At 46.0% G+C, this 27,248-nt stretch overlaps 2 protein-coding genes across 6 annotated transcripts; one reads left to right on the top strand and one right to left on the bottom strand.

The window, feature by feature from the left end:
• Positions 1–586: 586 nt before the first annotated feature.
• MTHFSD (methenyltetrahydrofolate synthetase domain containing) lies at positions 587–17,233 on the bottom strand. 5 transcript variants are annotated; one of them, XM_030469996.1, is made up of 9 exons: positions 16,876–16,965; positions 16,614–16,657; positions 16,407–16,505; positions 15,123–15,236; positions 14,391–14,504; positions 12,221–12,311; positions 11,210–11,322; positions 10,873–10,998; positions 2,097–2,626 (listed from the first exon to the last, which is right to left on the bottom strand). In XM_030469996.1, exons 3-9 carry the CDS (start codon positions 16,416–16,418, stop codon positions 2,111–2,113), a joined length of 1,086 nt encoding a protein of 361 aa, XP_030325856.1. In that variant the 5' UTR covers positions 16,419–16,505; positions 16,614–16,657; positions 16,876–16,965; the 3' UTR covers positions 2,097–2,110. The 5 variants fall into 5 exon arrangements, with proteins under 5 accessions (XP_030325852.1, XP_030325856.1, XP_030325854.1 ...); XM_030469994.1 differs by lacking the exon at positions 15,123–15,236 and adding an exon at positions 15,283–15,396; XM_030469992.1 differs by lacking the exons at positions 16,407–16,505; positions 16,614–16,657 and adding an exon at positions 17,142–17,233 and having other exon boundaries at positions 587–2,626; positions 16,876–16,979.
• Positions 17,234–23,193: 5,960 nt separating this feature from the next.
• On the top strand, positions 23,194–26,163 carry FOXC2 (forkhead box C2). The gene has a single exon (XM_030469997.1). It carries the CDS (start codon positions 23,710–23,712, stop codon positions 25,204–25,206), a length of 1,497 nt encoding a protein of 498 aa, XP_030325857.1. The 5' UTR covers positions 23,194–23,709; the 3' UTR covers positions 25,207–26,163.
• Positions 26,164–27,248: the final 1,085 nt, after the last annotated feature.

The raw sequence follows: 27,248 nt of genomic DNA on the forward strand, positions 1-27,248 counted from the left end.
AGCTCCAAAGAGAAAAGCATCTAGACATGCCTGTCCAAACAAAACTGGCCCCCAACTGTGCACAGCCCTGAGAGCAGCGCAAGTCAACATCATGCATCTACATATCATGTAAATGTATCTGTACTAAAATTTCAACTGTTCAGAAATGAAATAAGGTAGAGAATAAAATTCCCACAAATTTGACCAGAAAAGGCTGGTTCCATCTGTAATGCAACAGCAAAAGTGTGTGATACTAGAAGTTTTCTTTGGCAGAATAAGCACTTTTTAACTGCGAAGGTCACGTGGGTGTCTTCACCAAAGTAAGCAGGATTGCAAGAGTCAAAAAGAACATCAGATGATCATGTTATTTAAGTTGCCACCAGCTGGAAGGGGAAGGCAGTGACATATAATTATTTTTTTTCCTTTCTTTCCTCTGCTTTCTAAGCTCATGACGTAATGAGTATGTATAAGTATTAACATAACCTCTGACTCTTACCCTTGAAGCGCACAACTATTGAAACAAAATGCAGAGGACTCTGCAGCACTTATGTTTTAATTCAGAGTACGTGATACTGAAAATAATTTTGAGCTAAAGAAAAAGAGAGCATTTTAGAGCATGGCACTATTTATTTTCAGAAACTTTTCTTTTATTTACCTTACAAGAAGTTGAAGCAACACTTTCTTGAGCCCCTGTGTACAGAGCACATAATAATGATGAGAACTTTTTATTTAATACTGTATGAAATGTCTGACCCTTGAGGCATAATAACATGCTTAAAATACACTTAACAGTACCCTCTGGCTAAAAAAAGTTTCCAGCTCAAACGTAAAAAAATATCCCCTTTAGATGCTTACTTTGACTATGTGCCCAGCGTCAATGGCAAAAGTGCTTCTGTTTAGAAAGGATGGTTCGGCCAAAATACAACTTGTTTTTCAGGAATAGGAAACCGAAGGGAAAAAAACAGTAGTAATAAAAGCCACACCAAATAAATCATCATTCTCCTTTACACCATAAGTGAATGTACATATGCGTGCAAATCTTACTGTTCAAGCTGGTACTGGGCAGCCCTTTCACGAGGAGAAGTTGCCAGTGCTGCCGTCTGATGTTGTGGATGCAGGAAGACCAGGCTGGTTGTGACATAGGCACAGCAGGAACAGCCTTTTCTACCATCTCCAGCAACTTTTCAAACAACTCCTTATCAGACTCTGGGTCAAAACCCACAGGCTTTGACCGTGGTCCATCTGCTTTTCATTTCCAGTACAATGATTAATATTCACGTAGTTTCACAGAGCAAACAGAACCACACCAGATTGTAAGAGACCATCAGGAAAAGCAGTTATTTTATAATTATTTGCATCCATAAAAAAGGCACCTGAAACGTTTTGGGGGAAAACAGAGGAGAAAATTGGTCTTCACTTTCCCCTGCCAGACTGAAACACGAAATACAAGGTTTACAAAGGGCTGAATTACCAAAACAAGCTAAGAATCTTCCACCTGATGGTAACAGCTATTGTTGGAACTCAGTGGCTGAGCCAGTGTTTCCACAGCCATTCTTCAAGAGCACGAGAAGAGCACTCTCTCCCCCCAGCCATTTTTATTAAAAATACACTGAGAACTCCCAACAGGCAAAAGCTATTGAAAAACAGAATTGTAACCCTTACGACAGATTTTCTGCAGCTGGCTTTCAAGCTCACAAGTACACATTTGCAGGTACAACCTTTAGCAGACAGAACATAACCAACTCACTATACATGGCTGCACACAGCTACCAAGGGGCAGGTTTTTGATCCAGGCCTCAAAAATGTACTAACCAAACAGCAAATCAACCATCACCCCACCCCTCCAAAAAAAAAAACCCCAAATTCACAGAGTGCGGGTACTTTGTGGATAACTGTTCAGAGAAACGGCCCCTCTGTCATCTGTCTTGACAAATACACTTTACATGTACAACTGCAGAAATGAGGCAGGCAAGTCAGCCATGAGATGTATGCCTCATTTGTTTGAAAAGCTGTCTCCACTTTGTTGTTTAGCCTGCAGAAAGCAGAGGAAATACTAATATCCTTGAAAACCTAGATTAGCTTCTCACAAAACAATGAAAACACCAACTTTTTTTTCCTCCTCTATTCATATTCATTTTTGACTATTGATTTCTACTTGCCCTTTGCTTCTCTGATTCTTGGCCAGCTCAACTCGCAAAGGATAACCCCCGAGGCTCAAGCCTTTCAAAGAAGATACAGCACTCTCTGCGGTTGGTTTATCCTTGTAATCAAGAAAAGCCCTGTGCTGTGCTCCTTGCCAATTCAGTCGTAAAGGACTTACATGGAATTCCCTTAAAGCACATTTCAGCTCACTCACTCTTACGCTGGGAGATATGTTCCCCAGGTACACAGTAGTAATCCTGCCAGATCCCTCTAATCTGGGATTTAAAGAATCACCTTCAACACAGTGTTTCCCTATTTCAGCTGAGCCCATAGCAGCCTGCGGTCTTGTATTTTCAGCCGTTGCCCTCTGATTTAATGCTGCTGGTTTTTTGGTATTTGCCAAGTCTGAATGTTCATCTTGGAGGGTCACATCCTTGCCAGCCCGCTTCTCCTTGTAGCGAAGACTCCTTAGGATGGGGATTTTTCCCAGCATCTCAGAGGTGACCTAAAAAGGAGGAAGACAGATACAATTATGAGATTTCTCGCCTTCCAGAAAGAGACAACGACCATCAGGACGCATCTGCACCATAAAAAGAGGAACCTTATTATATTGCTACCATTCAGAGTGCCAGAGTATTCAAAATGTTACTAATTGCTGGCCTGATTCTGAAGTTGCTCCCTAAATACACACTGCAGGACAAAAATAAACATTAGTTACTCTTTAAGCAAGCAGCACAATGTAGATCCAGCAGGAAAATCAAAACCAAACTCAGAACCATTAGATTTTGACATTTATTTATCAGAGTGCTTTCAGATTTGCATTCTCATTGTTATCCCTTAATATTTGCTTTGACCGAGGGCCTGTGCTCCTGCTCTGGCAGAATCTTACATGCCTACAATTCATCAGACCATCAGGCACTTTCATTCTGCAGACCTCCTTGTGCTCTCTTCCCCCAAAACAGGATATCCCGTAGGCTGGGTCATACAATGGGGAGGGATGATGGTGTGAAGCTTGCAGCTGGGGAGCGTGCCTTGTAGCGGGGCTCCTCTGAATGTGGGCCCAGCTGGAGGCACGTTCTCTGGTTGTAGCACATCAGCACATCACAGCCTCCCTCTCACTTTTGTCATCTGACTTCATGCACCACCCGCAGCTACTCATCAGATCCCACACCAGTCTGCTGGGTTGGGTCACGGAACGGAAGGGCACCCGGACCCAACTATTCTTCAAAACTGTGAATCTTCTACCCCTTCCACCCACTCCCAGTTCACAAGCAGCTTTTCTGGAAGGGCTCTTCCTCTCAACAGCTGAACCCTATCCGTCTCAGGCATGAGATGCCCCAGGCTGCATTCAGTGACTGGCAGGAAATACAGTGGTTCCCTAGCCAATGTGGTCTAGCTCTTGGCTTGCAAACTGCAGTTGGAAAGAGGAATAATTTGTACTTGGCTGCTGGACAAGCAGAACATCCATCAACACAAGATCCAATTCTTAAATTTAGGGAGCAAAACAGAGCCTAGGGAAGCGACACCTGAGCTAGCAGAGACCTAAGCTAGTAGCCCACACAGTGTGAGCAAGCCGCTCCACCTGGGTACTGCACCCAAGCTTATTAGCTTCTATACTTCGCAGCAGGCTGCGCTGGACTAGCACGAGCATATCCTGGCTAGAGTATGCCTGCAGATCTTCCAGCTCAGATTTCTGTCATATCTCAGAGCCCCCCAATTCCTGGTTCTACAATTACAGTCAAAGTGAGTTTGTATCTGGCAGCATCACATCAAGTCTAAAATTCACAGATCTCCATGGAGAGTAGCCGAGCTCTGAAGTGGCTGGAGTAAAACCAAAGACAGGGTGGGGGCAATGGTAGGTTAAGGTAACAGAAAAGCCAGTTAACAGAAGTCTGTTAAACATTCCCAGGGCTCCTCTTCTGAGGAGCAAATAAGCGAGTTTTATTTCAGGCTGAAACCAAATAAAATTATAATTTACATAAAACCTGTCCTAGTTCTAACGTGTTCATATAATATCAAACAGCCCAATAGGACTAACCAGTATGGAAGAGGCCACCTCCATTCTGCCACATTGCAGACCCAGAGTCAAGGTATTTAGGACCATGCCTCTTAAACAAACAAGCTTTATGGTTGAGAACAATTTCTGAACAAATCTGGCCTGATCTAGCAGCCAGGACAGAGAGGCGAGGACTTCCTCTGGGGCTCCAGGAGCCTCTGTACTCTGAAAGGTACATGACATTTTCAGATTTTGAAGAGTTATTGCTCTGTGGATTCTTGGACTGACTTGATTTTCTCAGCCAAGAACTCAGACTGCTGTGTTTGACAGCAAACTCCCCTTCCCTGGGCAATACAACATCAAACCAACGGCTGAAGCCATCTTATTTTGTTTTTACTGGCCAAAATTAGGAACATTTGTTGTCCTCTGTCAAATTTCTATGTGTAATGCTAATTAAACCAAACAGGAAAAACATTTTTCTATCCTCATGCAACTAATCACTCCTGGGCCCAAAGAACAACCTCAACCTCTTATGAAGTGTATGTACAGTTCCTTTCACCCTGAAATTAAATTTGGTTCCTAAGGCATGGACTGGGTGTTTAGTTAGCAAGATCGATGCTATCGAGGGCAAACCCTCAGCACTTTGTAGATTAAGGGAACGAAAGAAAAGGGCACTGAGAGGACGATCTCTGGAACTCCCAGTCTTTTAAGGACAAACCAAGGAAAGGATTCAGATAATCCAGGGGCCAGCATACTCTCTAAAAGACTTTGCCTGGCCAGGCTTCAACATGGCCTCTCCTCTCACTAGAACAACCAGCAATTTTTGGCATCTGACTAAAGCTCTTGAAGCTACTGTTTCAGGCTCCCTGCAAACTCAGGAAGATGTAGTTACAACAGAAGAAATGCCTTCATAAGGGCTATGAACTGTTGTTTTCTATAAAAGCTGAAGCTCTAATCAAACATGACCATGAAGCAAACCTATCAATACCTTAAATTCAGTCCCGTGCTCATATAAGGAAGTTACCTTTACAGTACCAAAGCAACAAAGGCAGATGATTTGGCACTTGGATTTGTTTTATAATAGAAAACATTCTGTAAAACAACCTACATTAGACAAGTTCTGACACTGTCAACTGACATCCTTCTGCCACAAAAGAGAGACAGAGAATTGATGCTAAGGGTTTGTTTCCCTGAGGTCCAGGAGAATCTTTCAACTGGGCCAAACCTCCTAAATCCTTCCTTATTTTCCCCCACTTTTTTATGTGAAGGAAAGGCAGAAACTCACTTTGGGATTTCAGAATTTCAAATTAACAAACCAATTCACTACCTTTTTTGGGGTGTAGCGGGGAGAGCCAAAAGGGCAAAGGGGGCAGTGGGTGGTAGAGGAGAGGAAAAAGCTTGCTCTGCTCTGTTGCAAAATAGCAAACAAAAGAGCTCTGTGGTAGTACAATGTGTTGCTAATTATGATCATGCAAAAAGTTTCTTTTGTCTTTTGAGTTGTGGTGGATTGCAATGATTTATTTCCATGTGGAAAGAGGCCAAAGATATTCCTCCTCTCTTTCAAACAAAACTGCACGTTTCTTGGTCCTGTGCCGTCTGGTCACTCCTTCTTAGCCTGACCTACTGCTTTAGGCTAAGCCAGGATGCAAGGGACTTGGGTTCTACCCCAAGTCTGCTTGACCTGGTTATGCGGACCTGGGCAAACCCAGTGGTGGAAGCTTCTTCCCTTGCTCCCCCCATCCCTAAAAAGTCAAGGCCAAACCATTTATTGATGTTTGTAAACTTTGTACTGAGTGTTGGGATTTAGCTAAATGATTGGCTTTGGCAGTGAAGCCAGCTGAAGAAGTTTCTTATTACCCCTTGACCACCAATTCCCAGGCCAGTTCCATACTTCAGCCCTCTGGGGTTGGCCAACAGAAGTGTTTGTGGGTCTACACTATAAACTCAGTAACTGATGTGATTCAGGTTAAAAATAACTTCACCAAAAGCAATTCATCATTTAACAATCCTGCCTACTCTCTGCCATGGCTGGGAGAGCCTTGGGGAAAGAGGACAGCAGGGTAGATGAATTCTTCTGGCATACAATTAGTGGGCTATGGGAAAGGAGCTGAGAAGGGAAACATGGCCCCTTTCTGACAGAAACCTGAAGAAAACAGAATCTTGGGTACTGAGTGCCAATACAAATCTCCCAACACTTAACCCCAAGCATCCACTCTTATGACACCTGGTTTGGTCCCAAAACAACGTAGTGGCAGACGGACTTCTGCAACGGCTCTACTAGAACATCAGGGCTCTCTTCGGCCTCTGTTATTCCAGAACAGTGAATGTGGCCACTTTCAATATTTTGCTGGGCAAAATGAAAGATGTATTTGTCCTCCGACAGAATGAGTAATGCTGACCCCTGATACAGCACAGGCCAAGCCAAACACCACTTTGATTTCCCTGGCAGCAGAAGCGGTGCAGTTCTGATGTATGGCACATGAGGGAAGGGCAGCTAGAGATTGGAGAGCATGCTAGGTCTGCTATTTAATTCTGCTTCACACAGCTACCCATCTGCACACACCAACTGATGTAGGAACATGTGGCTCAAGATGGAGACAGACGGTGCTGCTGCATCCATTGAGGAAGGCTGTGAACACAACAATCAATGTTTAGCAGATCCACCAGCCCCTCCAGGTATACAGCTGGTAGGCAGAACATGTTTGAAAAATTCATCTTTGTCCACCCAGAGGGGTCTCTGACCCAAGACTATTCAAAAAGGCTTCCAGGACAGAGCTCACTTCTTGTGTTGTCTCCTTAATCACTTGCTTGTTTAAATGAGCACTGAGCTCACAGGGGTTTAAAGCGCAGAGAAAGCCAAGACAGCTAGGACGGGCCAGCACAGTTGAACATTTTATCATTCATTTGCACAAAATGTCCAAATATGTGCACGCAATCCAAGGGCATATTTCTGGGAGCTGGCAGCCCATGAAGTCTGCTAGTGTCCCTCAGGAGAAACTTATGCAACCCACATTTGGAATCCATCAGCAAAAACTGATTCTATGGACTCTGCAGCAAGGGTCACATTTGCAAAGGTGTTGAGATGTTTAACCATGCATGGAAGCATGCCCTGCTCATGCTATCCCTCCACAAAACAAAACCTTGGCTAAACTAACCACAATTTTTTTCTGATGACAACGCTGTGTCCCTGCTAAAGGTTCTGCTAGCTTGAATTTGAATGTGAATTTGAGCTTTAGAACAACGTAATTTTACTTTCCAAATATTCTATCACAGACCCGAATCAAAAGCTGTTTGTTGTCAGATAGTTTCCATCTCTGCCACTGCGCACTAAATTCTTTCAACTTTAGACACAGGGATTCCCCCCAGTTCATTTTATTTTGGGAAAAAAACATCTTTTCCTACTTCTATAAAATTCTCAGCAGAAGAATGATTGAAAAACCAGAAGGAAATGCTTGCTAGAATATAGTGATTTTTCCACTAACTACTCTCATTTCCCTCTTCATGACCCCAAATACTTTAATTGGTCTGTACAGTTTCAATTTAAAATAAGCACAGCACAAATAACTTCATAATTGTAACAATATAATAGACAGTGTCACAGATAAAGATCATAGCTACCCATACAAAATACTAAATGAGAAGTAAGTTGTTTCATGAGTTCAGAGTTCCCAGAAACAATGGGCTAGATTTGCAAGACAGATGAAGCCAAATAACTCTCCACTGGCATCCAAATAAAGTTTTCCAGAGTGCTCAGCTCTTAGCAGCTCTTAGCAGCTCTTGCTGTCCTCCAAGAGCACATACTGATTTCTCAAAATGTTGAACTCAAATGCAGAAAACTTCCACACACACACACTGCAGTACTGCCTCTGTATGTAGAAATGTTTCTAGAGTGCCTATCACTGATACTGACAATGCTGCTTTGGTATTAATAATATTGTAGCTCCTGTACGTCCTTACAAGTCTTTAAATAAGCATTTCTGTGACAAAAATTACAGCAAGTAATTCACATCTTCCTGTCTGGAAAAACATACAGCAAGAAACAGCTCAGGTGGAAATTCTGCACTGAGAACTGAAAGAAGGCAACTGAGGGCAAGTCATGCCAATTACCCCAAGAAGCGAATCAGCTACTCACAGAAGAAAACCTATTTACCCCGTCCCATATCTGACACTCTACTTACTCCCTACATAGCACATAACAAACAAAAACATTCCAAGAAAATACAGTACCTCTTTGAGTACAGAAATCTAGCCTGGAGACATGCATTTTGTTAGCTGCATAAGTACCTTCTTACCTCTTTTGAGCTGAAAGCAGTGTGTGTATTAATGGTTATTTATCCTAACAGCTTCAGGAAAGCACATCCTTCACAGCAATACTTAGCTGTAATCCCATGTTTGCAAACACCTTTAATTTAAGCTCTTAAATCATTATCTTGGCTTAATCCAGTCATGCTCCTGAAGAACTTTTCTGCAATGTATTTTACGCATCACAAATCTTAACAATAAAGTTAAGCTACTTTCTGTTGACAAAATACCATATTTAGAAGTGGGTTATTTATTTACTGACTACCTCTTGGTTCATTTAGTTTTGCTCTGAGGTACAAGAATGCACCAGTAAAGCTGGGATTTGGAGAAGGAAAGGATGTAGAGACAAGGATGAGAAAAGGATGCAAAAGCAACCAGGGAGAGTCAAAGGACAAACACTTAAATAGCCTGTATCAAGTCCTGCATTTTTAACACCCTGTCAATTAACTAGACCTCCCACTTCCAAGACCCTCCGTGAAGAGCTGAACACAGGAGTTACCACCACAAGCACAAACAAAACATACACAAGCTGTTCAGCTCTCTAAGAAAGAATAATGCTATTTCCCTTCTTCATATAGACACAACACTTTGTTCTTGTCCCAAAACTACAGAAATGCAAAGATTATTCCTGCTGAGGCTAGTATTCTCCAATATTCTTAGCTAATCAACATATGCTCTGAAGAACAGCCAAAAGCTGCTTGACGTGTTAAATAAACATTTAAATATTCAAATAAAGGGTCCATCGTGTAATGTGCTCCCTTCTCAGTGAAAGCTGTAGGAAATTAGGTGAGAGCTCTGTTTTAGACAACATCAACATGGAGATTACTAGAGAAAAAGTTTCACTGTCTCATGCAAAGTGTCTGAAGTCACTGTGGCACAAGCTTTGGCTACGACTCTATAAAGCATCTCTCCTCAAGCCTTACAAACAAGCATAAGGAGTTGTGGCAGACACTGCATTAGTTTATGAGGCATATATTATTATGTTATCTTGATTTTTTTTTCTCTGAAAAGCCAAGAAATGCAAAGGTAACATGAAATTAGATACATCACTTGGGTCTGACTGACCCTTCGTGAGTGGCAAAAGTTTCACAGACATTCAATAGCCCCTGCAAGGTTCCCCAGACTTTTAAAAAATCTCACTGCTAAAGGGAATGAGACAGAAAAAAAAAGGAAAAAGAAAAAAAAAAAGTGTTAGCAAGGCCACTTACTGAGACTGAAGTCTGACACTAAGACAGACAGCCTGTGATCAAAAGTATGTTGGCAAGATGGATGGAGCACAAGGGGTAGGCCTTCAGAACAATTACATTCAATAATATCCTAAAAAAATTAGGATTCAAAAATAATTCAATGGAAAAAATGCACTAGTACAGACAGAGCTTTTATTTATTTATTTATAACCTCAAATCATCAACCACAAGCAGGGTAAAACACTCTCCCACTATAGGAATAAAAATAGTACTGGCTAGACTCGTTTGTTGTAGACACATTACCTTAACAAATTTAACTCTTTTTGCTATTTGGCACATGCTTAACAACCAACTCTTGATTTCCCTAGAAGTATTCACTAATAACTCTCCAGTGGTTTCTGCAAGACATTGGTACACTATTCTTCATTTCAGTGTTCCTACTGTTACTCAATCATGCAGGATTGCGTCTGCTCCCTAACTGGTTGATTTTAGGAATGAAAATTTAATGACAAAGAAAGAATTTTCTCAGCATGAACTTCCAGTAAAACAATTCACTAAATGGTTTTCTGAAACCATTTGTGAAGCTGCTAAAGTTTCTGACAATCTGGAGCGAGGGTGGAGGAAAAGGCCAAACCCATAAAACAATAATTATCAATAAATAACGATTCATGATTTAAAGTAGTATAAAGTCCATATACAGATATATATTCCTCCACCTGAAAACAAGCTCCAGACACAAACTCATCTATCGTTTGAAAGTTAATCTGCTATGTAAACAGCAATGTACCAGCCACCAGGTCCTTTCCTTTCACAACCAGAGCAGCACGTATTCTACCACTCCCACATGGCCTAAGGCCATGAAGTTCTCTCTGTGGTACAGTCTCCAGAAAATGAACAGAGCCAATCTCAATGAGCACTGAGGAGTAAAACGCATAATGTGGAGAAGCCCCTCAGCTTACATAGACTATTATACCACAAACGACTACAAGAAACAATGTCTGCCTTAAAAATCCACAATGTTTCCACTGACTCTCACCCCATAATCCATTTGGAACAGGAACTTCGGCTTCAATATTTCTCCTCCTCACAATTACCACTTAAAACCCACTGAACACAGATGCTATTGTTTTGTTTCATCTAACCATCTAACACATTTCCTCCTTTTCCAAGTATTTCTAACACAAGAAATGGGTTTATATGTAAAAATGGGGAACTGATCAACAGAATGTTGGTACCAGTAAGTCACCATTAGCAGAGGTAACTTGCCTTATGCCATATTATTCCCCGAGGCTTTGGTCGTTTGCAATCAGTCTTGATAGTTCTTGTTGGAGTGAGTATATAATCCACAGTTAAATCATGATCACCAAGAAGCTCTTCTGCTATGTCGACCACCTACACAGAACAAGATTTGTCAAGTAGTTGAAACAAATTCACTAAACTCGCACACCATTCCTGATGTCTTGCAACACAGGAAAATCTGTCAGTGATAGTGGAAACAAAGTAAAAATGCCACACCAACGTCATACCAAGTCTCTTCTTCAGACACACCATTCACTCTCACATAGTTCTGAATCCTCACTAAAGAGGGGATATTTGAACTTACCTGACAGTCATGTACAATAGTAACTACAGGTGTATCCTCCTGCACTGCACCCATTGACACCATCATCGCATATTCCATGTCTGCATAACCTTCCCCTTTTCCAATCCTCCAGCCTAAAATACGTAAAAGTAAACAGTGATAGTAAATGCAAAAACAGCAGAGTGGACAGGCGGGTTGCTGTCAAAAGCATACAATTAAACTAAGCAGCCTGCAACAGATAAACCAAGCACAGAGTTGTAATTCAGGAAAAAAATCGCATCAGTGTCTCTCACAGAATGCAGCTTTCCTTGTAATCAGCACTGAAATTAAAATAAAACATTAGTTTCAATGAACTTCTAAAGGAGCCCAGGAGCCTCCAGTTCAGAATAAACCACATTTAGACCAATTCAGTTAACACAGAATCCTGTTTACCCATTGTAATTAGAACCCTCTATTCACGACAACATAGGTTAACTTCATGTGGGTAAAAAGGAACCCAGCTCACATACAAAAACCATGTTAGTTTTAGGCAATGGATAAAGAATGGATAAAGTCAGTGGAAAATATTTCACCACCAGCAGGTCTTCAAAATACTGGAAAATGCAAAATCTGATCCCCAAATAGGTACTGAATCAGCAGTAACACATGTCCTTTCACACGCCCTTGCAAGCAGAGCAGATCCTCTGAACAGGGAGTCCTTTTTGATTCTTAAAAAAAAAAAATTAGAATGAAATAAAACCTGCTTGCTGAATAGTTCTACTGAAGGCCAAAACACCAGCCCTCATACTCTAAATCACATTGCTGCCTGCCCACCAAGCCCTACCAGCACTGTTGTGAAGCACGCATCGATTCTTCCTGGTTGGACTGGGACCAGTGACTTGTCACACAGAAGATACAGAACTCAAGACTGTAATTCAGTTCCAAAGACATGTTTGGGTCTGCCAAAAGGAACATGTAGTGTAGCCTATTGAGACTGTGAATCGTGACTTGGGATCCTCCTCCTGAAAAGCTCCTGACAAGGCTTTAGCTTACCTTTTTCAGAGACAGCCACTGATCCTACAACAACCAAGTCCACTTGTGCTTTCCCTTCAAGACCTACAGGCACACTGTATTCTTTTATACCCTGCAAGAATAACGTAATATTAGGTTTGCAGAGTGCAGTCTTCCAACCAGTGAGGCAGAAATCCAGAGTATTTTGATAAATCCAAGTAACTCCCCACATTTCAAAGTGTTTCTTCCATGTATAGCCAAGTTGCACATGTCTGGAAAGTTATCCTCTAGAGAGTCCTAGAATAGATTCCCTACTACAGTGACAAGAATTTTGGCACACTTCAAGGAGAGCTGAGGGAGGTGGGCACTTTTTTAAGCAAGGTTACTTATTTAGGATCAAAGTCTTGTATTTTGAAACCCTTTATTGGACATGAATTTCTAAAAATGAGGGCAAGTGACACTTCCTCCGTATTACCACTACCAACTCAAAGTCCTAATATGTAAATTCATGCTCATGAGGCATAACAGAGCACTACAAATTCATTAATTAATCCTCACATACAAATCACAAAGTTCATTTAGACACAGACAGCTACAGCACAAAGATGTTGTCTGCCTGAAGTCACAACCAGGTACACAAGCTGTATCATCCTCCACACTGCAGCTACCGCACTGCAAGCTTCCCCACACCTACATCTTTAAAAGCACCTCCCAAATTTGCCTACGTGTTGCCTGAGAATACATTCTTCAACACTTTGCTGCATGACCATCATCTGGGTGTGCCACTGCCAACTTAAGCCATCTTTACCCAAACTTTTTACCTGAGATGCTAATGAACAGACAAACATACCACTCTTTAGAAGCGGAAAGAGAAACTCTACATTCCTGCCATCCTTTTTCCCTTCCCCTCTCTCCCTGTTTCCACCCCTCTTCAGGCTCCTTTCTAAAGAACACACCCTAACAAAATTCTGCCCAGAGCTGCAGAAATTAAAAACTGGCATTTACTTGGGATTTCAAATATCAGCGGTTTAGAACCTTTAAAAAGATACCTTGTGATTCATTCACTCTTAATATATGCATACAGTGTAATGTAAATCCTCCCCGAACCAATGCGACTTTGTGCTAAGTTAATCCTCACAGTAAAAAGCCAAATTTCCCATGTAGAGCACAAAAAAGTAAAAAAGGCCAGTAATTTGTGACTATCAGTAATAATGCTCATTATCCACTTTGCAGGAGTGTGGTAAGAATTGTTTGCACAGTGCTCTGTAAATATAAACCTCTAACAGCATTTATTTGTTAGTACGCCTGGTTGGGCGGAAAAACATACACATGGTGCTAAGATCACAGATCAGATATAAGGCCTGCAGCAGGTCAAGAGAAAGGTCTCTTTCAAAAGCGCTCTTCAACCCTGAGAAGCTTAACTAGTTAATGACCTTAGAACTTCCAACAAAGAACTTCCAAACTAGTTGGAATTTAGTAGAAATTCCAACTAATTGCCATCCATTTACAACCCTCGGTTGTACACAGGATTACTGCCTTTAGCGGGAGATAAAGAACAAAACAAACCCATGTAGCTGGCCTAGTTATTCTGCAGAAGTTATGTTTTCACATAAAATAAAGATGCAAACGCTATCACACGGTTTTTTTTGCGGAATAGCTTTAGCTGTACAGTACGACACTTTAACACAAGAGGGCAGCAACATACCACACTTCAAAAGAAAACTGCTAACGCATTTTTGCGCCTGGGTTGATGCAAACGACAGAATTAATGTGTCTTTAAACTTAGGATTCTAAACGAACTGATCTTTCCTGTTTAGTAACACCTAATATTCTATTGACCAGGTTATGCAAAAACAGTAAACATCGAAATATTCCTCATAGGGCTCACTAGCTGAAAACTGCAGAATACAGGAATACTATTTATTAGAAACCTAAAGAACTCACCTATGAAAGTTGCTCAACGTTCCAGAAAGCATTCAGAAAATATCAATACCACTCTTTTAATAAAATATAATGAACATACTAAACTTCCTCATGATTTAACTACCAACAAAAAAAATTATTAGTGGTGGATGTGTACATAAAACCAGGAATAACACTTTAGCAGAAAAATACGTCAGGTAGCACCTGGTTTTCCAAATTTTAGTTGGACTATCGTAACACAATACTCTTCCACCAGTTAATTCAGACCTCCCCCATTCTTCATTCCTACTTGAGATGTAGCACATATTCGCAGGATCTCCTTAGTTGCACCTAGAGGTGGAACAATCTTATTGAACAGTCCAGTTCTCAGGCGTGGCATGGGAACCAACAAAGTCTTCCTCGCCTGTGTAACAAAAGAAGTTCCACATTAAAAGGAGGTGGGCTCATTTTACACAAAGAAATATTTTTACTGTCCTGTAGGTCTCCATGTTGTTAATCTCATTTGCTATTGGTTAGTTAGCACTGCTGACGGTGTAGTGCTTGTAGATGAATGCCCTCAAGTATGGCAAAATCCCAGACAAGGTTTTATTTGAGAAACAGACGGCAAGACATTGACTACTGATGTATTGTGTAGCTCATTCCACAACTGAGCTACACGTATAAGCTAGTGAACACACACAGGTGTGAGCTTAGTCTGTCATACACTCATCTTGTGATAAACATAATGCAATTTGAAGTAAGGCTACCTTACGCATTTCAGGGAATAAGATAACTTAAACACATAAACTGTCATGTTTACAATGACAGTGAAACACCTATTGCTCTGCAGAAAGATACTTATTTCCCCAAACTCTACCTGCATCTTTGCCATTTGCCAAAAAAGGCAAAAACATCCTTGCATGAAAAACTTCACGAGGCTAAGGGTAAAGCTCCCACCAGAGAAACTGCAGCGTTTGGCCATGAGATGCCGCCAAGCACCGCGGTCCCACTCTCTTCCTCAGGGATGCAACAGTGCTGTTACCTGCAGTGCAGCTAGCCGAACACCTTCGAGAGGTTTGTCAGGATCTACTTTAATCTCACGTGCTCTGATGAACATATCCAGCTCTCTAATAGAGCAGCAAGCCTGGTGAGACCCCTGCGTGAAGAGAGGAATCAAGAGAAAAGAGAACATGTTCACTTACTTCTAGTGTTAGAAAGCGAGCGTTCTTCTGGGGAGCATCAGGATTTATTTTTACAGTCTTGGCAGCTTTGAACTCCTGTAAACCCAGAAGCCTTGTCGCAGCATGCGAGGCACCCTATTTTCATAAGATATCAGCACATCACCAAGGAGTTCACAGCAGAGATGGGCATTTTACACTCTTTCATCCTACAGAGAAATGGATTTATCCAGATTTTAAATATGAGGGATATACTGTTCATTTTGTGATGTTTTCTATGAGAAACTCTCGCATTCCAACAGACGCTGAGCGCTTGGCTAGTATCTTGCAGGCCTCAGGAAAAGAGGGGATCCACTTTGCCCAACTTCACTTTTACTCACGCCTAACGATGGAGACCTTGTTAATCAATGAATGCAAACAGATTCCTTTAAACACAAGCCAAAACTCTTTCAGATGACGACTTTCTGGACAAGGCTCTCTGAGGTTTACAGACACTATATTCACCTTCCACTAGAGCAGGTTGCTCCAAGCCCCTGTGTCCAACCTGGCCTGGAACACTGCCAGAGATGGGGCAGCCACAGCTTCTCTGGGCACCCTGTGCCAGCGCCTCAGCCCCCTCACAGGGAAGAGCTTCTTCCTTATTGCTAATCTAAATCTGCCTTCTTTCAGTTATTGAACTCAGAAGACTCATTTCTTAGCTGAGTAAGATGCTCAAGCTTAGCAGAGCATACACTTCTCTTGTAACTTAAGCTGACGTCCCCTTGTTTTAGGATGTGATAAAGCCTCAGGCTTCCTCCACCTGCTTCAGCATCTATCTTACCTTAATGCCAAACTAAGGCAGAATGCTTCTTCCAGTCCCTTCGGCAAAAGCAGAGCCCATGTCCTAACGCTCTCCTAACACTAAAACACCCAACATCCATCCCCAAGATGCTATTTTGGACATCATTTCTTCAATACATGGCAGATAGGTAGCTGCACACCCTAAGCCTGGATTAAAACAGGTAGACGGTGAAGCAGTGCCCTGAGTAAATGAATAAAGTCCTCTTATTTCTCTCCTCCCCGCGCCCCCCTCCCAGACATCGAACTGGGGACACAATGAAGCCAAAGGACTCTCCCACCACTGTCCAGCAGCACTTTGCCAGTAATACCTTGAACACCATTCACGTTTTAGCAGCACAGTGTTCCCAGGCTAAGTCCTACAAGATGGGTGACTTCAGCTTTCCATCCCAACGCACCCGCTGAAGGCCCTGGGGAGTGAAATCAGTTCAGAATGCCTCAGTTTCCCCAATCCATAAATATATTTATTGCGTTCACAAGGCGTTTTTGCACCCACTGATCAAAAACACAGCACACACCTGCCATGTATTGTGAGGTAGAGGTCCCTGTATTTCTTTACTCGCTGTAAACCACAGATATATGCTGTTTGCACACTGTTTTTCGGCGCTCTGCCACCACAACCCCGCAGGAACACGCAGTTCATAGCTGCCTGCTCATGCGGGGGGACCTTCCGGCCTGGGTTCCGACCTCCAGACTCCAAAGCCCGGCGGGGTTCCAGGTTATTGGAGGGAGAAAGAAGAAGGGAGCGGCCCCGACCCGCAAAAAGGCGGGTCGCCGTACCTTGAAGTTGGGGATGCGGCGGTGCACCGGCCGCGGGAAATCCGCCAGCCCGTTAGCCTCCAGGTAGTCCCACACCTTCTGCCGGATGTCGCCCTTGGAGGCACCTGCGGGAAGGCAGAGCTGAGGCCACGGGCGGGCGCCTCACGGGGGAGCCCCGCGACCGCCATTACAACACCCCCCCCCCGATCTTTCCCTCAGGCCCAACAGTCGCCCCCAACCGCCGCGCGGTGACGTAACCCGCCGCCCCGCCCCGCGCCGCCGCTCACCCGCGCGCAGCTGCACACCCCCCTCCATGGCGGCCGCGCCACCGGCGGCGGGACGAGGGAGGAGCCGCCGACCGTGCGCCCGCCTCCCGCACGCGTCTACGGTGGCGGCGAGGGGTCAAACAGGCTCGAAGGCGAAAGAGGGGGGGGATTAACGGGGTTGGAAAAGAGCTGGAAGTCCAAACGTTCCCCCAGCACTGCCAAAACCACCGTTAAAGCTTATCACTGAAAGCCTCGTCTACACGTTTGTGGACACTTCCACAAACTGCCCTGGGCAGCCCTTTCCAGTGCCTGACCAGTGAAGAAATAGTTCCTAATATCCAATCTAAACCTCTCCTGGCACAGCTTGAGGTCGTTTCCTCTTGTCCTATAGCTTATTACTTCGGAGAAGAGACACTTTTCCTTGTTGAACCTCTGCCTGTGACATGGTGGAAGGATGGGGATGGCAGCTGGGGGGTGTCCATGCTGTCCCACTGGGTGAGGTGAGACCGTGCAACAGCTCCTTTTTACAGTGTAAAGGCCATGAGGGACCCTGGTCCAAATGGAGAGCCCCTTCCTCAGGCGTCAGGTCTGAGGGTGTGCTGAGGAGAAACGTTGCCTCACACGAGGTGTGTGCCTGGAATGGTCTCAGCTCCCTTCTTGGGGTGTCTCTGGTGGCAGGAGGATTCCCTGCTGCCCCAAATGGTGCCCTGTGGCAAAGTCCTGGGCTGGGTGTCCCCAGTGCTACAGAAACACAATGATATGGTTTGCATTGGAAGGGACCTTAAAGCTCATCCAGTTCCAACCCCCTGTCATGGGCAGGGACACCTTCCACTAGACCAGGTTGCTCCAAGCCCCGTAGTCTTTCAGTAGTGTGTTATAGCTGTGGGGGAAAAAACGCCTCACTTTTTATAAAACGAACTCCCAAATAAATTATTTTTCCATTTAAAATTGGCTGGTCACGAATAAAGCAATATCCAGCCTTTACGTGGGCTTCCAAGTCTGCCAGCATCCAGAAAGTACATTTCTCACTTTCATCTAATAGGATGATAAATGATTTGTTTGCATGATTTATTATGTATAGAATTAACGTATTTGACAATTACCCCGAGAAGAGGGAGAACATTGAGAATCCTGACATTCCTGAGCGGAGTGGGATGGAAAGGTCATGGGAACAATGAGACAGAGGTTTATTTTAAAGTGTGTCGGGAAGGGGATGGAGAGGGGGGAAATGGCTTTTGAATTTGGTTTCTAGTCTGCTTGGCTTGGATGCTACCGATACATATCCACCGTCAGAGCTGACTGTTGCTCTGCCAACCAAAAAGCGGAACAAATTCGGATGCTCTCCTCTGAATAGTTGCAGATGTAGCTGGGCAAATGCAAACGCCTTTTCTCTCTGCGGCTGCTGCTGATTGCTGAACTGCTTTCTTTCTTTTTCACAGTGCAAATCAAAGGCCAGGACTCCGCTGGGCTCAGGAGTCTTTCCCCCTCCAACTATGTGTGTTTGTCAAACTCAGATTAATATCAATATATATTGGGCTGAATGCTGCAGAGCAGCTGTGCTGAGCCTGAGGCTTCACCTTTCCACCCAAGTCCCTTGTAAGCATTCAAAGAAAGTACTTAGAGCCCCTGTTCTGCAACGGGGTGCATTTAGGAAGAGCCTTTTCACTACCTCAGAGTGCTGCTGGAGCCAGTGGGAATCCGTCCAGGCATAATAGACCACCCATGTGGAGCTGGGCCTAAATGTTTGAAGCTCATTCCTCCACTTCCTACTCACGGAAAACTCCCAGCGATTTTGATATCTCTGCGGGGAGTTCGGGATCAGGCCTTTGGTGAGCAATTTACAACCTCTCTCTAATTCGGCGTTGCAATTTGCACTCCTGTGTTGCGAGAGCCAGTGCTGTGCGCCTGTTCGCAGTCACCCAAAATCGCCACACTGCAGCTCGTGGGACCTGTTTCCACCCCAGCGCACTCTCTTCTTTCTCTTCTTTGAGGAAGTGAGTGAGGGTAGCAACAGTGCTGTTAATTAATACACTACCAATTGAGGGGGGCTTGGATCCTACCAGACCACCTACATCTCCCCACAACCTCCATGCGAGATGCTCAGTAAAGCTGTTTCTCACATGGATTTGCCTTCCAAAAAAAAGGTGGCCTGAGCTGGTTTCCTAGAAGTCAGGATACTTTGCTCTGAGCAAATGAGGAGTTTGGTAATAGCTGACGGCTTTTCTGCTGGTTCAATATTCTGCTTTGACTCTACAGGTCTTAAATTTGCTCCCAATTACTTTTCCAGGGTTTCTTCTGTCACAAAGCCTTTAGCATTAGTTCTAACAGCCTGATGCAGTTTGTATGGATACTGTGGGAAAGCCTCTCTTTTCAGTGGGAAGCAGCAGGGCTACCAGCATCCTTATAGGTGGAATTACTCTATTAGAGGTGTCTGCATCACTTCTAATATCCATTTTACCAAACTGAATGAAATGCTCAACTGAAAGAAGTTAAAAAGGATCCTGAGCTTTCATACAGAAGACAAAATGCAGCGCTTGTGCAAAACACCCCTAATTTGTGAAAACACCTAGAAAAAGGGAGTGCCACGTTAATGCAAACCCTACGAACAATGCAGAAAGGAACTCCTTGTGCTGCAGGAATAATTTATCTGACATGAAGGCTGAACACACAAGGGCAGCCATGAAAAACAGGCGAAACACAACCAAAGAGAAGCGCTAAGCTAGTGATAGCACTAGGTTGGGTTTCAATACTGAAAATTGAAAATAAGCTACAAATTTTGAAGGCAACAGTTATTAATGATGTTTTCATTCATACCACGTATTAGCTGGGTACTAGAAACTAGTGTTTCAACCACTGTGAAGTGGGTTTCTGTGTGTGAATAGTGTACGAGTGAATTCGTGTGCTTACAAAATAACCAGACAAAGGAGGCACCTTAGGCCAGGTGGGGTAGGCCCGGGCTGATCTGTCAGGGCATCGCCTACTGCTGGAAAATAGGAGTGGGGTTTGGGTCAGCCCCTGCAGCCAGCGGTGGGTGCGCTCCCCAGGGATGGTCACCAGTGCAGATGCAAAGTAGTGAACGGGCAGAAAGTGGCGTGAATTTGGGGGTCTTAGTTGCACTGATGCCTACAGCATCAGCTACAGACGTAGCTGTTCCTTTTCTTTCTTTCCTTCCTTTGTCTTTCTTTCTCTCTTTCCTTCTTTCTTTCTTTCTTTCTTTCTTTCTTTCTTTCTTTCTTTCTTTCTTTCTTTCTTTCTTTCTTTCTTTCTTTCTTTCTTTCTTTCTTTCTTTCTTTCTTTCTTTCTTTCTTTCTTTCTTTCTTTCTTTCTTTCTTTCTTTCTTTCTTTCTTTCTTTCTTTCTTTCTTTCTTTCTTTCTTTCCTTTCTTTCTTTCTTTCTTTCATTTTCTCTCTCCTTTCATCTTTCTCTCCCTATCCTTCTTCCTCTCCCCTCTACTTCTGCTGCTCTTACTCTTTCTTTCTCTCTTTTTCTCCATTCCTTTCTCTCTCACACACATTTTGCTCTCCTTTTCTCGCCTGCGCTTCCTCTTGCCTCCCTTTCTTTGCGGCTCTCTCACCCCCCGCTCTCTTACCCCTCTCGCCTCCTTTCTCCCCATCTCTCCTCTCTGTCTCCCGTGTCCTCTCTCCTCCTTCCGCACACCGTGGCCCGGAGCGGGCAACCGGTGCCGGTGCGGTGCCGATTGGGCAGTGCAACCCCCCCGGTGTCCCCTGGAGGGCAGCACCCACCGCGCCGAGCCCCGGGGCGGGCAGGTGAGCTCCGCGCTCGCCGCCGCACCGGCCGCCGGCACGGCCGCGGGGCCCGGGAAGCCGGCACGGGGAGAGCCCGGGGAGCGGAAGGGTCCGCACTGCGGTGCTCGCCAAAGGCTAATAAAGGCTGCGGTGGGACATCGCCTCCTGCCCGGCCTCCGCCGTTCCGGTAAAGCGGGCAAGCGCGGCGCCCCGCGGGAGGCGGGCGGGAGAGCCCGCCGTGCCGGAGGGACCCCGGTATCCGCACTCCCCGTTCGGGAGCTGGCTATTTTCACAACGACGGTTCTTTTTCCCTTCCTGCTACCCGCAGTGCGGGCTCTCCCCGCCGTGGAGCTCGGCCCCGTGAGGCTCCCGGCCGCGGCGAGCAGAGAGTGGCCGCTGCCGCTGGGTTTTCTGTAGAAACTCATCTCGGTAAAGCTTTCAGCCGAGGAGAGGTGAGATTCCGTCCAGGGTATTTCTCCTGAGCGCACCAGCCTGTGGGAAGGGGCAGCGCTGGGACTGCGCGGGGCTGACTCGGGTCAAGCTTTTGCGTTGGAAAAGAAATACTGCATTTTAAAAAGTTATGTTGTTTAAGAAATCCTTTGTGCTTGTGCACTTTCAGATAACCCCCTAGTTTTTAGCAGAAATACGATTTCTTTGAAAACCGAAGATAAAAGTGGGAAGTCGTTCTCAAATTATTCCAGAAATAATAATACATACATGCTTTCTCGTTGCTCGTACATGAAAAGCACCAGCAGACCTCGCAGAATTCACTATTTGTTTTCATTAAAAAAAAAAAATCACCCGGACGTTTGCTCGGTTGATGAAACCCTCCCAGAACGTTTCCATTTATTTCCATCAAAATTAAATCACGATTTCAAAGCGTCCGGCGAAAACTTTCCTATACATTTTTCCATCGCAGATAATTTTTAACCGTGTCTCCTTGCATAGGAGCTGCCTTTTATTTTTTATTTTGTATTTTTTTTTGTTGCTCCCCGCGATCGCATAAAATCGTTTCCTTTCTTATTAAGAAAATCTCCGGTAATTAGCAGCACCGCCGGGTTCCCACGGCCGGACCCTTTCTACCGGCAGCCAGCGACAATCCCGATCTGACTTCAGAGGTAAAAGAAAAGCATATAAAATAATAAAAAAAATCCCTTTGTTTAAAGCCTTCCAAAGCCACACAAATTGCAAGGAGGGGAAGGCAGAATTACAGTGTAGGAAACCCAAAGATCACCGCTTGGACACCCAAGCAGAGGCGGCCGGGCTCGGGAAGGCGGCGGGAAGGAGCCCTGCCGACATGACAGCTGATTAATTTTAACCTTATCTTGGTCTTCTCGAGCTCGAATCGATTTTTCTCTGACTATTTGTATTGTACTATTATTATTTTAATTTTACTTCTTTTCCCGAGTGGGGAATTCACTATTTCTCACCGTTATTTCTTCGCCGGGGAGATCCGCGCTTCTGCCGGCTGGGATAGGGCAGCTCGGAGCAGTTTTCCCACTATCTAAGTTTACACTTGGTCACCGCGCGTCCCTAATTGTCCCTCTCTAATTGCCTCTAATGAAATCGTTAAGGAATAGGCGGAGGGGCGGGTTTCACAACCACGGGAAAATCCACCTCAGTGGCCGGAACGAAAGGAAAATAATGCCGCTTAAGTGCACTCACTGTTTTATTTTTTATTACTACTACTAATAATAATAAAATACCCCCAAAGAGGCAAAGGAACCCCTCATCCCCAGCGCCGGCGGTGCCACCGGGGCGAAGTGCCACTCGCCACCGGGCGAACAACGCGGGGACAAGGACCCGGCGTCCCGCCGGGCTTTTTCACTTCTATCTGTGTAAAACCTAGACCTGCCTGCCCCGGGGAGCACGGTTTTGTCGGCGCAATGAGAGCACTGTCGCGACTCCCGCGACATCAACCTGGCATCAAAAACTTCGGCTTTTTAGGGGAGTGCGCGGGAAGGCGCCGCGGGCCGGCGGGACCCCCGGGGCCGAGCCGTTTGGCGCGGGTTCCTTTTGGGGCCAAAACGTTAAAATTACTGCACGGAGGGCGTGTGATCCCGTTTTTGATGTGTGAGTTCGGGCGTTTAGAGCGGAGCGGGGCGAGGCGGCCAGTGTGTGTGTATGTGTGTGTGTGTGTCTGTGTGGCGTGCAGCCTGTGCTGTGATGCTCGCCAACGCCACCGCATCCCCGGCCGCCGCCGCCGCTTCCCATTGGTTGAGACGGCGGGGGCGCGCTCTCCCATTGGCGGGCGGTGGTGGCCGGGGGCGGAGCCAGCGGGGAGTAAAAGCGCGTCGGCGGCGCGGGGAGAGTTTTGAAGCTCCGCAGCGCGGCCGAGGAGCTCCGCGCCCCCCGCGCATCCTGCGCACCCGCGCACCCGCGCACGGAGCCGGCGGGGCACGCGGGCTCCGGAAGATCCCGGGCGGTTGTTGTGACAAGGGCTGGTTTTCCGCAAGACTGCTTTTTCTTTATTTTTTTAACTCCCCCATTTTTTAAATTATATATATATATATATTTTTTAATAATTCCGTTTTCCTGCGAGAACAGCCCTCCCGCCTCCCGCTCCACAGCAGCGCCCGCCGAGGGCCACAGGTGTGTAGGCAGGAATCACAGCCATAACGAACGGGGAAAAGGCCGGCAGAACCCACCCGGCCCCGGCGACCCGAAGGATGCTGCCGCAGTGCCGCTGCTAAAGGACACGCTGGGACTCAGCTCTCCTCTGAGACTCGCTCTGCCCCGCTTTTGCCCTCTCCCTTCTCCGCAGAGGGGTCCCGGACGGGGTGAGGCCCTTCCACCCTCCTCCTCTTCCTCCTCTCCTCCCTGGCCGCGGGAAGCCCCTCTCCATGATGCAGGCTCGCTACTCCGTTTCGGACCCCAACGCTTTGGGAGTGGTGCCGTATTTAAGCGAACAGAACTACTACCGAACGGCGGGGACGTACGGCGGGATGGGTAACCCCATGAGCGTGTACCCGGGCCCCGCCGAGCAGTACGCGGCGGGCATGGGGCGCTCCTACGGCCCCTATCACCCCCACCAGCCCACCGCCCCCAAGGACCTGGTGAAGCCGCCCTACAGCTACATCGCTCTCATCACCATGGCCATCCAGAACGCCCCCGACAAGAAGATCACGCTCAATGGGATTTACCAGTTCATCATGGACCGCTTCCCCTTCTACCGAGAGAACAAGCAGGGCTGGCAGAACAGCATCCGCCACAATCTCTCCCTCAACGAGTGCTTCGTCAAAGTACCCCGCGACGACAAGAAGCCGGGTAAGGGCAGCTACTGGACCCTGGACCCCGACTCCTACAACATGTTCGAAAACGGCAGCTTCCTGCGCCGCAGGAGACGCTTCAAGAAGAAGGATGTCTCCAAGGAGAAAGAGGAGGCCCGGGAACGGCTGCTGAAGGAGCAGTCTAAGCCCCCCGGACTGCCCGGCGCCGACCTCCCGAAGGAAGCTTCCTCTTCCTCCTCTTCCTCTTCCTCCTCCTCCACCTCGGCGCCGGCTTCCGAGAAGAAGGTGGTCATCAAGAGCGAGACGGCGTCTCCCGAGCTGCCGGTGATCACCAAAGTGGAGACGTTGAGCCCGGCCAGCGGCGGGGCGCTGCGGGACAGTCCCCGCAGCGCCGGCTCTCCCCCCGCCGCTGCTTCTCCCGGGACCGCTCTGCCCGAGCACCACCCTGCCGGCACCGGGCTGCCGGGCTTCACCGTGGAGAGCATCATGACGCTGAGGACTTCCCCGGCGGGGGACCTCGGCCCTGTGAGTGCCGCCCCAGGCCGGGCGGGCACCGCTCTGCCGCTGGGCTACCCACCGGGGCAGCCGTCGGGGTACGGCGCGGCGTGCAGCCAGGCCGCGGACACTAGTGGGAGCTACCACTGCAGCGTGCGCGCTATGAGCCTGTATAGCGGCGAGAGGCCGGGCCACATGTGCGTGCCCCCCGCCGCGCTGGAGGATGGCCTAGCCGAGCACCCCCAGGGTGCCCCATCGCCCCTCGGCACCCTCGGCCTGCCGGCGGGGCAAGAAGGGGCTCTGGGGACGGGGCACCCCCACGGTGGCGGCGGCGGCGGCGGAGGGGGGGCAGCGGGAGGGGGGCAGCCTCCTGCCTCCTGGTACCTCAACCATGGGGCTGAGCTGAGCCACCTGCCCGGGCACACGTTCGGCTCCCAGCAGCAGACTTTTCCCAACGTACGGGAAATGTTCACGTCGCACCGGCTGGGGATGGAGAGCGCCTCGCTCAGCGACCACCAGGTGAGCAGCAACTCCGCCTGTCAGATCCCATACAGATCCGCGCCCTCCCTCTACCGCCACGCCGCCCCCTACTCCTACGACTGCACTAAGTACTGAGTAGCCGACACCCCCCGCCTAGGGCCACCCGCCAGAAAGAAAAGTGAAAAAAAAAATGATTACTATTAATAATAATAATTAAAAAAAAAAATAGGAGAAATAAAAATACACCAAAAGCTTCAGATGCAGGAAAAAAAAAATAATCAAAGAATAAAAATAAAATATGACATTTTCTTTGTGAACTTGGGGATCACAGTCTGTAGATCACAAGCCCAATTTCGGGCCTCGTTAAGGTCCAGACAAATAAATCCTGCTTGAAGAGGGGATATCTCCTAAAAAAAAATTAAAAAAAAAAAAGAATAAAAAAGAATAATTCTATATATATATGTCTATCTAGAAGTGGCAAGATTTATATGCTAAACTATAGGGGATCTCAGAAAAAAATAAGTTATGGACCAATATCACAACGACCATTTATACTTTTTAAAAGGAAAAAAAAAAAAAAAAGGAAGTATATAAATATATATATATAAATATATGTCCTGGGTATTTTTTAAGTTCTCTGTTGTGCTGTAAAAATGTGTGGATTTCTAATCAGGCTGATTTTCAGAGCCATTAATATAATATTTAAAGTTGAATTCACTGGATTACTTTTGTCTCGCCCAACGATTCCTAACTTCCAAATTAATGACAAGTGATTTCTTCTTTTTCTTCTGTGTACAATTATGCAATAGTTTCTCTGGTTTTAGAGCTGTTCTTTTCACAAGATGAGGAAATAATTTATTTTTTGCTGGTGGATTCTCTTTTTTTTTTTTTTTTTGAAAGGAAAAAAAAGACAAAGTATCTGATACTTTTTTATTATTATTTACGACGTGTGATGTTTTGTATAATAGATTTCACCTTGACCATTCCTAAGGACTATTTGCTTTAACCTGCTTCAAAGTTCGTTTGTCTTATGTGGCCCTAATTGTTGTACTTACCTTAAAATAAATCCATGCTGGTTTTTTTCTGCTCCAAGTCTGGCGCTTGTCTGTGTATATACGTGGGTTTGGGGGTTTTTTGCCGGGTTTTTTTTTAGCTCCCTTCACCTTCATGTGGAAAACGTGGCACTGATTGTTTTTAAAACAAAGTAGTTTTCCCGGAGCCTTGAGGTTGATGATGATGGTTATTTCTTGGAGGAAAAAGCTTAGAGGTGGAATTTAGACAACTGCGGGGGGAAAACGAAGAAGGCAACGCGGGGAGGGCCGGGTCTGGGCCCCGGCTCCCTACCTCCCTCCATCCCAAACCCTTGGTCAGCTTGAAACTTAGGGAAGAAGTTTAGAGAGAAGGAGGGCTGGGGGGGTGGAGGGGGTGGGGGGAAAGGGGCAGCAAGGAAGAGGATTTCTGCTTCCTTTGCCTGTCCCTCCAGGCGCGGGCCTTGCGCGGTGCTTGGCGCGTCTCCGGCTCTTTTCTATGGCAAAAGAGAACAAACCCCATCTTTTAAAAAGATAAATTAATGAGAATAATAAAAAGGGAATCCTGAGAGGCTACAAATGGGTGCGGGTGATAAAAGCGATTGTTGAACCCGGACACAATGCGGAGACTAAAACCAAGGCGGAAAGTTCACTTCAGAATCATTTTACAGTTTTTAAACACTTCCCCGTCTGAAGGTTGGGCTGATTTTAACCTTCTCTTTATCTGCTTAAGCTCCTATTCGCGATGCCGGGCACTGACAGATGTTGTGCCTTTTTCCCAAACCACCCTTAACCTGTTAAAGCAGCTTTAACCCGGCGCTGGGATGCCGGTAAAGCCTGACGCAGGCTTCAGGAGGGCTCTTTGGGACTTCCCAAGCCCGGCTCGCTGGATCCCGGCTATTTTCCCAGCGGCAGAGGCTCAGCCATTCAACATTTCCCGGGGATACATCCCGGCCTTGCCCCCCCCTCCCCCCCGCTGCCCCCCTCGCAGCGCTGGCCGCGTTTAGGAACGGTCACACCAGTGGCAGGCTGCTCTAATCGATGATATAAATTGGTTTTGATCGGGTAAACTTCTCATGAGCTAGAAAGCTGGCAAAAAGCACTGGAACTCTCTATTTAAATGAGAAAAAATGTCCAAGCCTCACTTGA

This window comes from Strigops habroptila, chromosome Z (assembly GCF_004027225.2).
Source record: "Strigops habroptila isolate Jane chromosome Z, bStrHab1.2.pri, whole genome shotgun sequence".
In the NCBI taxonomy this organism is placed as follows: Eukaryota; Metazoa; Chordata; class Aves; order Psittaciformes; family Psittacidae; genus Strigops; species Strigops habroptila.

Bases quoted from the DNA above. Each gene is read 5' to 3' on its own strand.
- MTHFSD (XM_030469992.1), bottom strand. From the start codon at position 17,169: ATGGAGGGGGGTGTGCAGCTGCGCGCGG. The intron at 15,237-16,875 runs GTACGGCGACCC...CTCTTCACGCAG, and splicing joins GCCGCATCCCCAACTTCAAG to GGGTCTCACCAGGCTTGCTG. The intron at 10,999-11,209 runs GTAAGTTCAAAT...TGTTCTGTGTAG, and splicing joins CTATTGTACATGACTGTCAG to GTGGTCGACATAGCAGAAGA.
- FOXC2 (XM_030469997.1), top strand. From the start codon at position 23,710: ATGATGCAGGCTCGCTACTCCGTTTCGGACCCCAACGCTTTGGGAGTG.